Source organism: Neophocaena asiaeorientalis, unplaced genomic scaffold (genome assembly GCF_003031525.2).
Source record: "Neophocaena asiaeorientalis asiaeorientalis breed wild unplaced genomic scaffold, Neophocaena_asiaeorientalis_V1.1 scaffold784, whole genome shotgun sequence".
Taxonomy (NCBI): Eukaryota; Metazoa; Chordata; class Mammalia; order Artiodactyla; family Phocoenidae; genus Neophocaena; species Neophocaena asiaeorientalis.
The window spans coordinates 620,389-635,632 of record NW_020174692.1 but is presented as its reverse complement, the minus strand read 5'-3'; the positions used below and the strand labels follow the sequence as shown (position 1 = coordinate 635,632).

Sequence of the window (15,244 nt, the reverse complement as noted above, 5' to 3'; positions counted from 1 at the left end):
CACCCAGATAATTTTGGCTGGTCCCCTACAAGATGCAAAAACTGTAGGCAAGATGAATTTCTGGCTCGGCTGTAAGTGAAATCACAAAACCAAACATATTTAATCAAGATGCTAGTGACAGCTCATCGCTCATCATTACGATACATTTGTGGGCTATCATTTCCCTCTCACCCATTGTATTTGCTTTTTTTCACACTTCCTGAGGCTAGCCCTGCTTGGAAGTTGGCAGGTCATTTCCCCTTCCTTCATACTCTAATCGATTTCACTCTCAAGATCTCACACACCAGCAGCTCCGGACTGCTGTGCTTAGGGTTAGTTAGTCAAGCAACAGGAAATGCTTGCAGACAGAGAACAGCAATTTCTTTTTCATCTAAAGAAAAATGAGAGTTTTAATATGCTTATCACACCCAGGTTTGAAATATATATATATTTCATATATATATGAAATCCCAAATTCTTTCTTCTCCATAGAACAAACTTTTGGTCTCAAGCCTGTCTTTAATGTTTCATGTGATCCAGTTTATTGGAATAAGCATATTCTTCAAAGCATTGAAAGGTTTGGGCCCATGTCAATATCTGTGTCCTCTAATCAAAGCTTACTTGGATGGGGGCATGGCATGATGGCATTTGATCGTGTGAAAATGGACTTCTTATCTTCATCTAAATGCTGAAAACGATCTTCCCGCTGTGGTATTGGTATCATGAGGAATTGTGAAGTGGGAATTGAAAGGTTTCCAACACCCTATTCTTATAAGCTGTCACCTTAAAGCTCTAGGAAACTGCTCCAGAGTTACCTGTAAGGTGAGCTTGAGTGCTTTGGCTTTTGTGATTTTGGCTTAAACATGTGGATCTCTGGTTTCAAATCTGTAAAGGAGAGCTACACTTCCCTGTGTCGTTCTCAGCTTCATACCGCCCCTTCTCTCTTTCTTTACCCCTTTCTTTTTCTTTCTCGCTTGATAATTTCAGGAGGCTTCTTCTATCTCCTATCTTTCCTATCAGATAACTCCCATCTGAGTGTTCACAGAAAGGAAGAAGCCACTCACATTCCAAACCAGGACCAAACCTGTTAGACTGGCTGTTAACCTTAAATACTGCCAAAAATTTACCGTATTTGGCAGCTCAGAGAATAACCTAGCAGCGCGTGCTCAGAAATCATTCATTTAAACTGGAGGGAGGTAGCCTCACAGTGAAACCTGTTGGAAGCTGGGGGTTGGGTCGCAATGAGCACGAATGTCTTTCTTCGAGGTGTTGACTTTTATATACACAATTAAAAGCAGGTGGAATGTTTATTGTGCAGTTTGTGGGGTTTTTGTTTGTTTGTTTGTTTTGGGAAACCTTGGCATCTTATCTCTCATACTCTGAGCCCTACTGAAGTCACTGTAGTGTTTTTATTTTCCTGAGAAGCTGAGAACTCATCATTGACTAACCATTCAGAAAAAAGAAAAAAGGATCATTCATGTAATCATTCCACAAATATTTAGGAGTGCCTGCTATGTGCGAGTCTCTGTGCTAGACTCTGAAGTGTCTGGCTTTCTGCTGGACCCTGCAGGCCCTGCAGTAGATCCATGTGGCAAGACAGGTTACCCAGAAGCTGCCTCCAAGATGGATGTTACATTGTAGAAACTTTACTGGAGAGTACTGGAAGGGTCATTGGGGTCAACACCTGTGGAAGAAGGGACCGAAACAGGATTGAGCAAGGGAAGAAGCTGAGCCTCAACTGATCTCAGTGGAGGCTTCAGCCAACCCTGTAGGGGCTCTGAAGTGGAGATGACTTTCAGAGTCATGGTGAGTTGGGGCAATGGGACCCGGCCTGGGTAGCGGACTACTGCCCTTATAGGTCAGTCACTGGATGGGGTTGTTGGGAGAGGACGTGACCTAGGGCAAGGCAGAGGCAGCACTGCCATCCACTGGGAGATGAAGCCCTCTGATCCTGAGAGGAGATCTGGATGGCACATCACAGTGTCTACTACGTTATACCAGAAGGCTTTCAGCTACCCCACAGGAGATCTTGACCCGCCTGGCTTGTCTCAGACTAAGATCTCAGGGATAAAGCCACTCTAGGGTTGGTTAGTTTTGTGGCTCAACAGCATATTCAAGAGCCTTTCCATCTTTCTGCTCCGTCAACCTAAGGGGTCTACTTTTTTCTGAGCCTTCTTCCTGTCAATAGTCACGCATGGCTGGAGCAGGGCCAGGAGTCACTGTGAAAAAAGAGATGCCATCTTTGCCTCTGAGCTCTTTCTGTTATCAAGGAAAATATTCCTTCATCTCTCTCTCTTTTTTTATTGCCGTAAAATATACCCAGCATATAGTATTTATCGTTTTAACCACTCATAAGTGTACATTTCTGTGGCATTAAGTATATTCACAATGTTGTATAACTATCACCACTATCTATACCCAAACTTTTTCATCATCCCCCAAAAAACTCTATACCCATTAAGCAATAACTTCCTTCTTCCTTTCCCCTTCCCTCCAGTTCCTGTGACTTCTAGTCTACTTTCCCTTTCTATGAATTTGCCTATTCTAGGTTCCTCATATGAGTGGAATCATAAAAATATTTGTCCTTCTGTGCCTGGTTTATTTCATTAAGCATGTTTTCAAGTTTCATCCATGTTGTAACATATATCAAAAATTTGTTCCTCTTTATGGCTGAATAATGTTCCATAGTATGGATAGACAGCATTTTGTTTATCCATTCATCTATTAATGGACACTTGGGTTGTTTCCACATTTCGGCTATTGTGAATAATGTTTCTGTGAACATTGGTGTGCTGATACCTGTTCAAGTCCCTGCCTTCCAACCGTCTGAACAGATACATAGGAGTGGAATTGCTAGATGTTTCACCTTCTGAGAAACTGCTTTATGCAGCAGCTGCGCCACTTTACATTCCCACCAATGATGCTAAGGCTTCCGATTTCCCTACATCTTCACTAACATTTGTTATCTCCCTTTCAAAAAATTGTAGCCATCCTTTCCCTCATACCTTATTGGCCACTATTGCCCAATTCCCAAATTTATTATTGGCAAAGTGAATGAGATCAACGTTGACTGCCTGAAACCAATCAGGACCCATGTCCCCAGAGGACATGGCTGCAGGGAGGACAGTTGGGTATCTGAACAATATCAGGGCATTTCAGCAGGAAAGAGAGGGTGGGGTGGATTATAGGGAGGCCATGATCAATGTTTGCAATGGAGAGGCTTTAAAACTATCAGTGCCCAGGCCACAAATTTGGATTCATTTGGATTCTGTTGGTCTACAGTGAGTTCCCAACATCAGTCGTATTTAAATGTTCACCCAGTTGATTCTAATGTGCAGTTAGGGTTGAGGCCACTGGTCTAGCAGGTGAGACTGCCCGCTAAGCCAGCAAGTATTTAGGAATACTGAGAGTTGAGAAGTACAACATGCTGAGGCACCTTGCCTGGTCCAAGGGGACCATGGAAATCCCCCAAGAGGGAAGAACATTTAGACTGATAACTGAAAAAGTCAAGTCAGCCAGGCTTGGGGAAGAGTGTCATAGATACAGGGACAGAAAGAAGGTGGTGCCCAAGGAATGGGAAGAAGCTCAGTCTAGCTGGAGTGGACAACGTGTCTATTTCTGACCTTGAGGAGACAGTATTTTTACTTAAAGATGTGCAATTCATGAGGCAACAGCTAGATTACACACTCCAACCCAGTTTACCTCTCCCCTATGACCTTTTCCTGGTAAGCTGAGTAAGTAGCAGGTTATACTTAGAGGGAGCAGACAATTAGGTTTAAGAACTGAATTTGAAGCCTGCCTATGTTCTGCACAGCCAGTGCGGCCTTGGAGAAGTCTCATGACCTCTTTGGATCTCCGTAAATGTCCTACAAAGGTGAGGTTATGGGCTTCCCTGGTGGCACAATGGTTGAGAGTCCGCCTGCCGATGCAGGGGACACGGGTTCGTGCCCCGGTCCGGGAAGATCCCACATACCGCGTCCAAAAAAAAAAAAAAAAAAAAGATGAGGTTATAAAAAGTATCTCATAGGACTATTGTGGAACTCAAACGAGAAAAAATATATATGTATATATGTGAGTGGCATGCATTCATATACTGATGCATTCCAAATATCTCTTCCCATCAAAACCTATCTCTGGATAACTTCTGAACTCCAGACCTGTCTGGTGAGCTGCGCATTTGACATTGCCCCTTGAGTGTCTAATGGGCATCTGCCACTTGACATGTCTAAGACTGAGCTCCTCCATCCTTCCCCATATCAGCTAATGGCATCTCCATCCTTGGTGTCACCCTTGATTCCTTTCTCTCCAACATCCAGTCTGTTAACGAGTCCTGTCACTCTACTTTCAAAATATATCCAGAATTTGACTGTTTCTCACACCTGCCACCACTATCCTGGTTCAAGCCAATGCCCTGTCTTGGCTAGGCTTTGTAGCAGCCTCCTAATTGCCTCCTTGCTTCTGCCCACCCCTGCAGTCCCTTCTCCACACAACACTCAGAATGATAAGTCCAATCACAGCACTCCTTTAATCAAAACCTGACCAGGGCTCCATCTCAGTCAAAGTGAAGGGTGAAACCCTATGATGACCTACAAGCCCTTCCATGATGTGGTCCATCATTATTCTGTTATCTCCTACAGTTCTTCCCTTTGTTCATCTGCTCCAGCCCCAATGCTCCTGCTCTTCCCAGAATGTGCCAGGAACACTCCTGCCTCAGGGCCTTTGCACTTGTGGTTTCCTCTGCCTGGAATCCTCTGTCCTATTTAGCCACACGTCTAACTTCTCACTTCCATCAAGTCTTTACTTAAAAGCTACAGTGTGAGGAAGTCCTTCCCTAGACACCCTATTTAAAATTTCAACACCTGCCCTTGATGTCATATGCTCCTTCTTTGCTTTATCTTTTTCTTTAGTATTTACCAATAGCATGCTCTATATTTTATTTATTTATATTGTTTATTAGCTTTCTTTCCTACCAGAATATATATATGCTTATGAGGAGATATATATATATATTCATATATATATAAAATCTCCCTACCAAAATACCCCTGCTCCCCAAAGGCAGGGATTTTTGTTTTATACACTTTATATCTCCAGTGCTAGGACAGTACCTGGCCCATAGTAGGCACTCAATAAATTTGTCAGTACCGCATTTTACAAAAGAGAAACCTGAGGTTCACTGTGATTAAATAATTTACTCAAGATCACACAGAAAGACAGTGGCAGAGTTGGGTAGTTACGTGTTCTATGATGCTTTACAACATAAGAAGCCCATTTAGCAAAAAGAGCAGTATCAGTGGCCTCTCTCCAGTCTTCCTCCCTACCACCAGCTAAAGAAAGAAAATATTTCAATGAGGAAGGATTAGGGGTGGAGACTTTGTGGTGTTGCCCTGTGGACCCTTGGCTAGGGCGCCCAGATTTGAGTGTTCTTAAGCAAGGAAGCAGGGGAGCCATCTCAGCACTTGTTCTGAGGCAAGAAGGCCAGTGACTGTAATTAAACGAAGACAAGGGGGAAGGGGTACTCGGCTGCACAGGAAGATATGCTGAGTCCATTTGAAATGGTTGGGGAGATTTTTTTACACAGTTATCAGCATCAAGCCCTGTCTCACTGGCAATGCCACCCAGACTCACTGTGCCGCCTAAAAATTCCTTCCTCTTCCATCCATCACATTGAATACACAAAGAGAAACCCTAGCAGAATACAGGCCGAGCAGTCAGAGAGCAACCCTATAGTTAGATCTGCTAAAGCTTTGTTGGAATGAGGGCAGTGATTTTTAAAGAGCATCTTGTTTTGAGGAAGAGAGAATTTGGTAGGACAGTGGTTGTGTTAGCAGGCAAGGCCTTTTTCGCCTCCCACTTGGGAAGCCCCATTGCTGGCCCTCTCCCTCCATGGGGACCCAGCCCCCTCTGGGAAGTGGAGTTTCTAGAACCAGAGCCCAGGCAGGCAGAAGGCTTCCCTAACAGTTCAGAAGGTGGAAGCAGTGGCAGGGCATGAGTGGAAGCCAAAGCCTGCAGGCTGCAGTCAAACCAGAGGCGGCGGATTCCATAGGGTCGGGGCAGAGCAGAGTCAGAGCAAGGGCCGGGGGAACCATGGCCCCTCTGAGCTACAGCATCCTCATTGCCTGAGCGCATCCATCCTGAGTCTGCGGTGAAGAGTGAGAGAAAGCCTGTGGCATGCTTAGCCCGGCATCCAGCACCGAGCTAGCTGTCAGCATGTGATTTCTGTCTCCTTTCCAGGGGCAAAATGAGGACTAATAGAGGCTCTTTGCAAAGGTACTGGGTTGCAGCCCAGAGAGTGGAGGAAGAGAAGGAAGCACTTAAGTTGCAGAATGCCTCTGTGGGCAACGTTCAGCTGCTTCCTGTGCTCCTTAGAGGTGCCCTCGAGGAGCAGCCGCAGCAGGCCGTCGCCTCTGGGCTTCCCTTCAGAGCCTCTGCCTCTTCACAGGCACTCACACCAGTTCCCAGGGCCCTTGGTCAGGGCCCGTGTGCTTCACCCAGATCCCCTCTTCAGCTGATGTCCCCAACCCTGGCTGCTGTCCTTTCTAGGGCTTGCCCTTGCCCACATGTTCACCCAGCCCAGGAGGCACCCTGAGGCCAGTGGCAGATGATGAGGTGATACCTTACAATTTGGGACAGCTCTAAAAGAGCGATCCGGCTCTACTAGATCTGCTGGAGCTCACTGTGGGTGAGCTTCTGCCTGGGCCCATCTTGCCTTCCTCCCTTCCTTGTAAGCATCTCCCCAAAACACGCTCCAAAAGCCTTCTGCGCGGGACTCCCGGGAGCCCAACCTCAGACCACCAGTCCCTCCACTGTCTCTTGTCTTTGCCCCTCCAACCACACCCTCTCCTCTGACCTCCTGGGCACCCTCCTTCCACTAAAATGCAGTCATATTGTATGCCAACGACTGGAAAATGGGTGTTAATATGTTGCCCAATAAAAACAGTGATAATTATATGGGAGCCAACCTTCACATGCAGCTAGCAATCTGCAAAGCACACTTACATACATGATTTTTTTTTTTTTTTTGCAGTACGTGGGCCTCTCACTGTTGTGGCCTCTCCCGTTGCGGAGCACAGGCTGCGGACGCACAGGCTCAGTGGCCATGGCTCACGGGCCCAGCTGCTCCGCGGCATGTGGGATCTTCCCGGACCGGGGCACGAACCCGTGTCCCCTGCATCGGCAGGCGGACTCTCAACCACTGCGCCACGAGGGAAGCCCCTACATACACGATTTTATTTGCAAAGCAGAATAGCATGATAGTCTCCGAAGTGCTTCTGCCTGGACTTGAATCTTGGTCCTACTACTTATTAGTCTTGTAACCTTGGCCCATCTACATAACCTTTCCAGTGCTCAATTTCCCCATCTGTAAAATGAGGATATTAATGGTCCCCTCCTCCTAAAGTTTTTGTTAGAATTAAATGAGCCAGTACATGGACAGGTTTCGGAATAGCCATGACACATAGTAAGCACATAGTATGCATTAGTTATTAGTATTTGATCCTCGCAAGAACCCCAGGAGGGGTTATAGTTACTGCCTGTGTTGGACACCTCTCATGCACACCTCGTACTCTCAGCCCACCTTTTCACTCCAGCTGTTCCTGCAGCCACCTGGTGGCACAGGTGTAACCCAATGGCACCTTGCTCAGCTGTACTGCTTATTTCTTACTTCCTGCCCTGACTTCTCTGCCACCATCACTTGAGATGCCCGTGGACCACACTCAGCCATTCTGACCCAAGCAAACTTGGAAGTGTGAGAGAGCTGACATCCCATGGGGACCCTTGGACCAAGGAAGAGTTGGAGCCAATGGGAAAACAGTGCCTTCTCTCATTCTTTGAGAGAATAATTCTGAGGTATAATGTGTCCCATCAAGGTCCAAGTTCAGTTGCCTGTAGCAGTGGGCACCCCCATCTTGACTTTCCCTCCTTTCATTTCCCACTTCCCAGCTGCCTATTCCTGTTACTTGAGCTCAATTTCCCCAATAAACGACCCACATAGAAGCCCTTGCCTCATGCTCTGCTTTGGGGAACCATCTAGCTGTGAACAAGAGGAGAGTGAAAGAATAAAAAGAGGCTTGTTTTGCATCCAGAATCAGATCTGGGCTCAAGGCCAAAGCCTTCCACCTCCCTAGTCTCATTTCCTCACGCTGTGCTCCCTCCAAGTTCATACACGTGCATCTTAACAGAGGCCTCCCAGAAGCTTGGTCACTTGAAGGCAGGTCAGGGAGGACTCAGCTATGAACGGGCAGTTTTGGACATTTTCATTTCAGAGCGCCTTTCCTGTCCCTACTTAGAGCTGGTCCTACACAGCTGGAGGTTTCACCTGACTGGGGCCTGGGGCAGAGACTGTGTCAAATTTGTCTCTGTACCTCTAGTACTCAGGGCCTGGCCTACAGGAGGTGCTCAGGGAACGTTTGCTGGATGAACAGACCCAGGAATCCAACTATTGATGGTTTCTTTATAATTTTTACTTTTTATGTGGCTGTGCCTGTTCCTATACTTAGTTTATTTTTAGCTGGTTTGGAATGTAATCTCAGAGGGACAGAGAACATTTTAGGGAAGGGGTTGTTTACCTTTTACCAAGCTAAGTTAGTACAGAATCATGTGCCAGAAAATTATTCAAGGAATACAGGATATTTCTTGAAATTATTGAAAAAAACCTGATTGTCAGGTTGACTGACTGATGGAAGAAAGAAAAGGCTGTTAAAAAGCTGTCCTCCTGCGGCTTGGAGGACAAATGCAGCTTTAAGATGCATGGGTTTCATGGTTTTATATTGAAATTCTGAAGTATGCTGTGGGTCCTTCCACTTCCTATAGCTTCTGCCTGTCCTAATCCTCAAATTTGTGTTACCTGCCTAGCCCTTGTAGGTATCTGGGTTTGTGACCCCCATACAGAGTGACACACAACAGGGCACAAGAGCTGAAGGAGTTGAGCAGTGCCACTGCTGACTTTCCCTGCAGCTTACTCACCTATCCCCGCCACCATCAACAGGTGCCCAACGATAGCATGACATCCTGCCTTCCAGGTACTACAAGATCAGCGTGGTGCTCATGTGCTTCATGGTCCCCACACTGGTGCCCTGGTGCATCTGGGGAGAGAGTCTGTGGAATTCCTACTTCCTGGCCTCCATCCTCCGCTACACCATCTCACTCAATGTCACCTGGCTGGTCAACAGTGTCGCCCACATGTACGGAAACCGGCCCTATGACAAGAACATCAGCCCTCGGCAGAACCCGCTCGTCACCCTGGGTGCCATCGGTGAGTATGGGGTGGGAGCCGGTGGGGGGAGTGGCAGTTCAGATCTTCTAGGCTTCTCAGTGGTTTTGTGGAATCTGTAAAGACAGGCAATGGGGTGGAGTAAACTGGGATGAACTTGGGCTTTGGCGTTAGAATCCGAGCCACTTACTCTCTCTGATTTACAGTTTTCTTACCTGTGAAATGGGAACAGGAATGTCTGCTTTATAGGGGTGTTATGAGAATTAACTAAGATACTATACATAAACTGCTTAGTACAGTGCCTGGTACATAGTAGGTGATCAGTAATTAGTAGCTATTTATTTTTACCATGGAAACTTTCCTAAAGGAGGAGTAGCAGTTGATGTCTCTCTCAAACTGCCCTGACCGCTATAGCCTCAGCTGTCCATCATTTGGCTGACCTTAAAAATAAATTAATTAATTAAAAGGCCTGCAAACAGAGGGATGGGGAGAATCGGGACCTTGGCATCTTGCGGTACCATAGAATGGTTAAGAGCAAGGCTTCTGGAGTCTGACAGGTTTGGTTGAGCCTTGGTTCCTCCACCTACTCTCTGGGCAAGTTATCTAGCTCCTCCATACCATGTGTCCTCATCTGTAAAGTGGGGATAATATATAGTAGCATTGACCTCCGCCTGGGGTCACCGGAGGGTTAGATGAGTTAATACATACTGTTTGCAGCAGTGCTTAGCAGAAAACAAGCCTTCGGGGATGTTGTTTTTCTTACTAGCCGTATGGTCTTAGGCAGGTTACTTGTCCCTTCTGTGCATTTCCATCCTCATTTTAAAATGGGGATAATCGGGCTTCCCTGGTGGCGCAGTGGTTGGGAGTCTGCCTGCCGATGCAGGGGACACAGGTTCGTGCCCCGGTCCGGGAAGATCCCACATGGTGCGGAGTGGCTGGGCCCGTGATCCATGGCCGCTGAGCCTGCGCGTCCAGAGCCTGTACCCCGCAACGGGAGAGGCCACAACAGTGAGAGGCCCGCGTACCGCAAAAAAAAAAAAAAAAAATGGGGATAATCATAGCAGATAGCTTAGCTATGTGAGGATTATAGGCATTAATACCCTTTGAAGAACTTAGCATGGTGGCTGGCACACAGTAAGTGATTAATAAATGATAGCTGTATCTTGATAGAAGCAACTCAGTCTCCTGGGTAACCTGAGCCTTGAGTACAGAGATCAAACCCAGGAAGGGAGGTTCCTGCTGTTAAGTTGAAACAGTCTCTGCATCCCTCTGCCATGGGTTTCTGCCATCATGGTGTTAGGGTCACCCATTTATTAAGACCCCAGGGATCTTGTGTTGACAAGAGCAATATAAGGTGGAATAAACACCAAATTTAGCTATGGGAATAACTGGATAAGCAGAGAGAAAAGTGTGAGTTTCCTGATCCCTCCTATTGTTTCCTCCTCCTCTCGCTCTTCATCTTCTATAAGAATTGTAACGAGGGGAGCCACATCCAGTGGTAACTCTGAGAGCAGACGAGAGTGGGCACTCTGGGACTGTTACCATCTTACATAGGGGATGGTGGGCCAGGGAACCCAAAGAATGAGGCCATGACACAGGCCCTGAAGAACTGGGTGTTGGTTTGAAGCTTGTCCAGGTCAATACTGGACTCTCAAATCAGCTTTCTTGATAAAGGTCCTTGGAAGACTCTTATTACACCCACTGTATGATAGATGGGGGAATACATCCAGAGTTCTTAGAACAGTGCCTGTATCTGAAAATAGGGGAAAACTCTAGTACTCTAGTCTAGGAATGAGGGGGTGGAGGGCCAGGTTAGAAAAGACCTAAATTAAACAGAAAATTGCAGACAACAGACTGATCCATCTGGTATACTCATTGTAGAGCAGAATCTTTCAAATGTGGTCAATAGAAGAACTGTATGATGACCAGTAGCCACTTAAGAAGTAAAGGAGGAATCTGGCAGTTCCTTGAATGGTTAAAAATAGTTAGTTACTACATGACCCAGCAACCCCACTCCTAGATTTATACCCAAGAGAAATGAAAATGTATGTCCACATAAAAACTTGCTTATGAGTGTTCATAGCAACATTATTTATTTATAACAGCTAAAATGTGTCCCTCAACTGATGAATGGGTAAGTACAATGTGGTATATCCATACAGTGGAGTACTCTTCAGCAATAAAAAGAAATGAAGTACTGATATCTGCTACAACCTTGAAAACATTATGCTATGTGAAAGAAGCCAGTCACAAAGGATTACATATTGTATGTTTTCATTTATATGAAATATTCAGAATAAGCCAATCTTATTGGCTTAGTATTAGTAAAAGTGAGAAACAGAAACAGTATATGTATAAATATATGCAAATAAATATATACATAATATTGCTCATAATCTCTATATATACATATATACAGAAACAGTAGGATATCTGTATCTATATAAATGTAGATGTATTCTGTTCGTGCATGCGTGTGTGTGTGTGTGTGTGTGTGTGTATGACGGGAGGGGGGCGTGGCGGGGAGTGAGCAAGAGAGAGAGAGAGAGATTTATTTTGAGGAATTGGTTCATGTGATTATGGAGGCTAAGTCCCACCATCTGCTGTCTGCAAGCGGGAGACCCAGGAAAGCCAGTGGTATAATTAAGTCTGAGTCTGAAGGCCTGAGAACCAGGGGAGCTGATGATGCAAATCCCAGTCAGAGGGCAGGAGAAGATGAGATAGACGTTCAATCAGTGAGTCAGGAAAATGGGAGCAAATTCCTCCTTTCTCCACCACTGATTCTATTCAGGCTCTTAAGGGACTGGCTGATGCCCACTCACATTGAGGAGGACCATCTACATTACTGAGTCCACTGCTTCAAATGCTAATCTCATCCAGAAACGCCCTCACAGACACACCCAGAAATAAAGTTTAATCTGGGCACTCCTTGGCCAGTCAAGTTAACATGTAAAATTAGGGGCTTCCCTGGTGGTGCAGTGGTTGAGAGTCCGCCTGCCGATGCAGGGGACACGGGTTCGTGCCCTGGTCCGGGAAGATCCCACACACACACACAAAAAAAATGTAAAATTAACCAACACAGAGAAAGAAAGAAGGGCTGGAGGGAGGGGGGATGGTTAAGGGCCAACAGCTAAGGGGAGTGGGGTGTCTTTTTAGGTAATGAAAATGCTATAAAATTCATTGTGGTGATGCATGCAGAGCTCAGTGAATACACCAAAAGCCATTAAATTGTATTCTTTACATGGGTGAATTGTATGGTAAATTATATCTCAATAAAGCTGTTTTTTAAAAAGAAAACAAAGAAAGAAGCTGTGAGACTTTTCCTGAAAACAGCTTAGTGGGGGGGAAAAGTAAGGGAGGAAAAGCTATTCACTGTGAGGGGTAGAATAATATATAGGCAGATTTTGGATAGTTAAAGATCCAACTCCTTAATTCACTCACCTATCAGAATGATTATCATTTATCTCTTCCAAGCTCTTCCAGGAAGTCTTCCTTTAATTACTTCAATCCACAGAGGCTATTTTCCTTTTATGAACATACAGCAAAATGATGATCTGCTATCAGCCATTTGGCATTTAGCTTAAGAAGTACAGCTCTGGGCTTCCCTGGTGGCGCAGTGGTTGAGAGTCCGCCTGCCGATGCAGGGGACACAGGTTTGTGCCCCGGTCCGGGAGGATCCCACATGCCGCGGAGCGGCTGGGCCCCATGAGCCATGGCCGCTGAGCCTGCGCGTCCGGAGCCTGTGCTCCGCAAGGGGAGAGGCCACAACAGCGAGAGGCCCGCGTATGGCAAAAAACTAAAAAAGAATAAAATTTTAAAAAAAAGAAGTACAGCTCTGAAGTCGTGGGAGCATGTCACCAATCCACAGGGAAAATTACTCTTGATACTTTGTGCTGATTATTGTTATTTTTCTGTTCCTATTGAGTTTGTCTAGCCAACTGAGTGAACGCTTCCTAAGGGCAGACAGCAAGTCTTCTGCTCCCCACTGGAGCCTGACACAGTGTCTTGTAATAAATGAGTGATTTTTAGAAAGCTCTACAGAGAGATGCTGATTGGGTTATTTCAAGCCCACTTTGTCTTCCAGGTGAAGGCTTCCATAACTACCATCACACCTTTCCCTTTGACTACTCTGCGAGTGAATTTGGCTTAAATTTCAACCCAACCACCTGGTTCATTGACTTCATGTGTTGGCTGGGACTGGCCACTGACCGCAAACGGGCAACCAAGCCGATGATCGAAGCCCGGAAAGCCAGAACTGGAGAGGGCAGCGCCTGACCCTGGAAGCGCTATCCACATCCGCTGTCAACGCCTCAGTTCATGGCCTTTGTTACTACACTTCTCTTGTTCATTGGATCGTGGGAGGGGGTACAGGGTGGGGAGGGAACGGAGTCTACGCGGTTTAGGAATTTTTTGTTTGTCTCAAACTAATGTCAAGATACAACTCTCAATGAAAATAAGTTTTTAAAATTCAGTGTAACTATGATTTAACACTAGAACGTAGACATGTGATTTAATCACTGTAGCTACAATATGTCAAACATACATCGTCATGTGCTTGTACGAGATGTTAACCCTGACAGGATGAAGGAATTTAATATTCTTTCAGTGCGATTCAGGAGAGCCTTGTTTTCTTTTTCTACCAGTTAACCCAACGTTATTTTTAAACAGGCTATCTGAAGGAGCAGAGAGGCAGGGTAGAAGACAAAAGAGAGGGTCTAAATAGTAAAGAATGTTTGTGTTTTGTAATTACTGTGTGTTTGTGTTTCGTTATTTTTAAGGAAGAGAATTGAAAACATAAAAAAATGAGAGCACAGGAAATGGCTCTCTTATTTTTTTGCCCTGTTTCCAGCTTGTCAATGCTCCACTGTCTTTGCTTCAAGAGATCTGTTCACTGCTCAGCTAGTTTTGTGTCCCGAGCTGTACACCCAGCTGACCCTATAAGTCAGTGCCTGTTTTAAGTGTTTGATTTTGTTCTCTTTGCTATTGTCATTTTAAGGTGTATAACTCAGAAGTGCCAGACATCAAATTAAGCTCAAATGAAACTCTCATTTAAATGTTTAGACACCTAATTTATATTCTAATTGATCCCAGCCACTGATGCATGTACTTTACCTACTTCTGCTAAATAAGCATATTAATTTACTACACCAGGCAATCAGATGTTAATAACCAATAGTTATCTAGAACTCAGTGTCTACAAATGTTTCACCTGCATGCAGCCTTCACTGAACTTGCAGCAAGACATAAAGTGACCATTATGTAGCTTCTGGATTTAAGAAAAATTTGTGTGTTAAGTTGCCTTGTAAAGAGCATGCCAAATTAATGGGACAGCGTTCCGCTTTGTGTTAGATGTTAGAGCAAAAGAAAGCCTTATAGTGTTGGCATCAGAGCACTTAGAACATAGTGCTTCAAAGATAGGGAAGATGTAGGGTTTAAATTTAAATTTTAAATTTTTGAAAAAGAAGTGATGCCAATAAGAAATTGTCATAATAAAGTACTTCATCCAGCAGGTGTTTTTGCCATTTATAATGTGTAAACTCTGAGTGATTTACAATAAATGATTATGAATTCATTGGTGTTCTTGACCAGACAATTAAATCTTTTTTTTTTATTTTTTTAATTCGGCTGTGCCACGCGGCATGTAGGATCTTAGTTCCCCTACCAGGGATCAAACCCTCGCCCCCTGCAGTGGAAGTGTGAAGTCTTAACCAGTGGACTGTCAGGGAAGTCCCCGACCAGATACTTATATCTTGTTGGAATGTCCCTCAAGGGTGCCTGATGCTTTATGATGATCACATACTTCACGTTTGAGTTAGGCTCTGGGCTAACAGCAGCCCCTAAGACCAGACCTTTCCTATCCCATCAGCATAACCAGAAGGAAAGTCAGCAAGTTTTATGTGGAATGCAGAACCCCCAGTGGTATCATTTCTCACTCACCAACACTGTCGCTTGTACTGCTTCCAGCTGACCAATGGGAACCCAACACCTACATGTCACTCAAAAGAGCATGAAGAATACTTTCCTCCCCAGAGCCCTGCCAGGCCCCCCAGCAGT

At 45.2% G+C, this 15,244-nt stretch overlaps 1 protein-coding gene across 1 annotated transcript in view; it reads left to right on the top strand.

Moving 5' to 3' along the window:
- SCD5 (stearoyl-CoA desaturase 5) overlaps nucleotides 1–14,762 on the top strand; it is a 151,778-nt gene extending 137,016 nt beyond the window's left edge. Inside the window, exons 4-5 of the mRNA XM_024758888.1 lie at nucleotides 9,000–9,232; nucleotides 13,275–14,762. Of these exons, the coding sequence (XP_024614656.1) occupies nucleotides 9,000–9,232; nucleotides 13,275–13,465 (424 nt within the window). The 3' untranslated portion in view covers nucleotides 13,466–14,762. The remainder of the gene's footprint in view (nucleotides 1–8,999; nucleotides 9,233–13,274) is intronic.
- The last annotated feature ends 482 nt before the right edge of the window (nucleotides 14,763–15,244 follow it).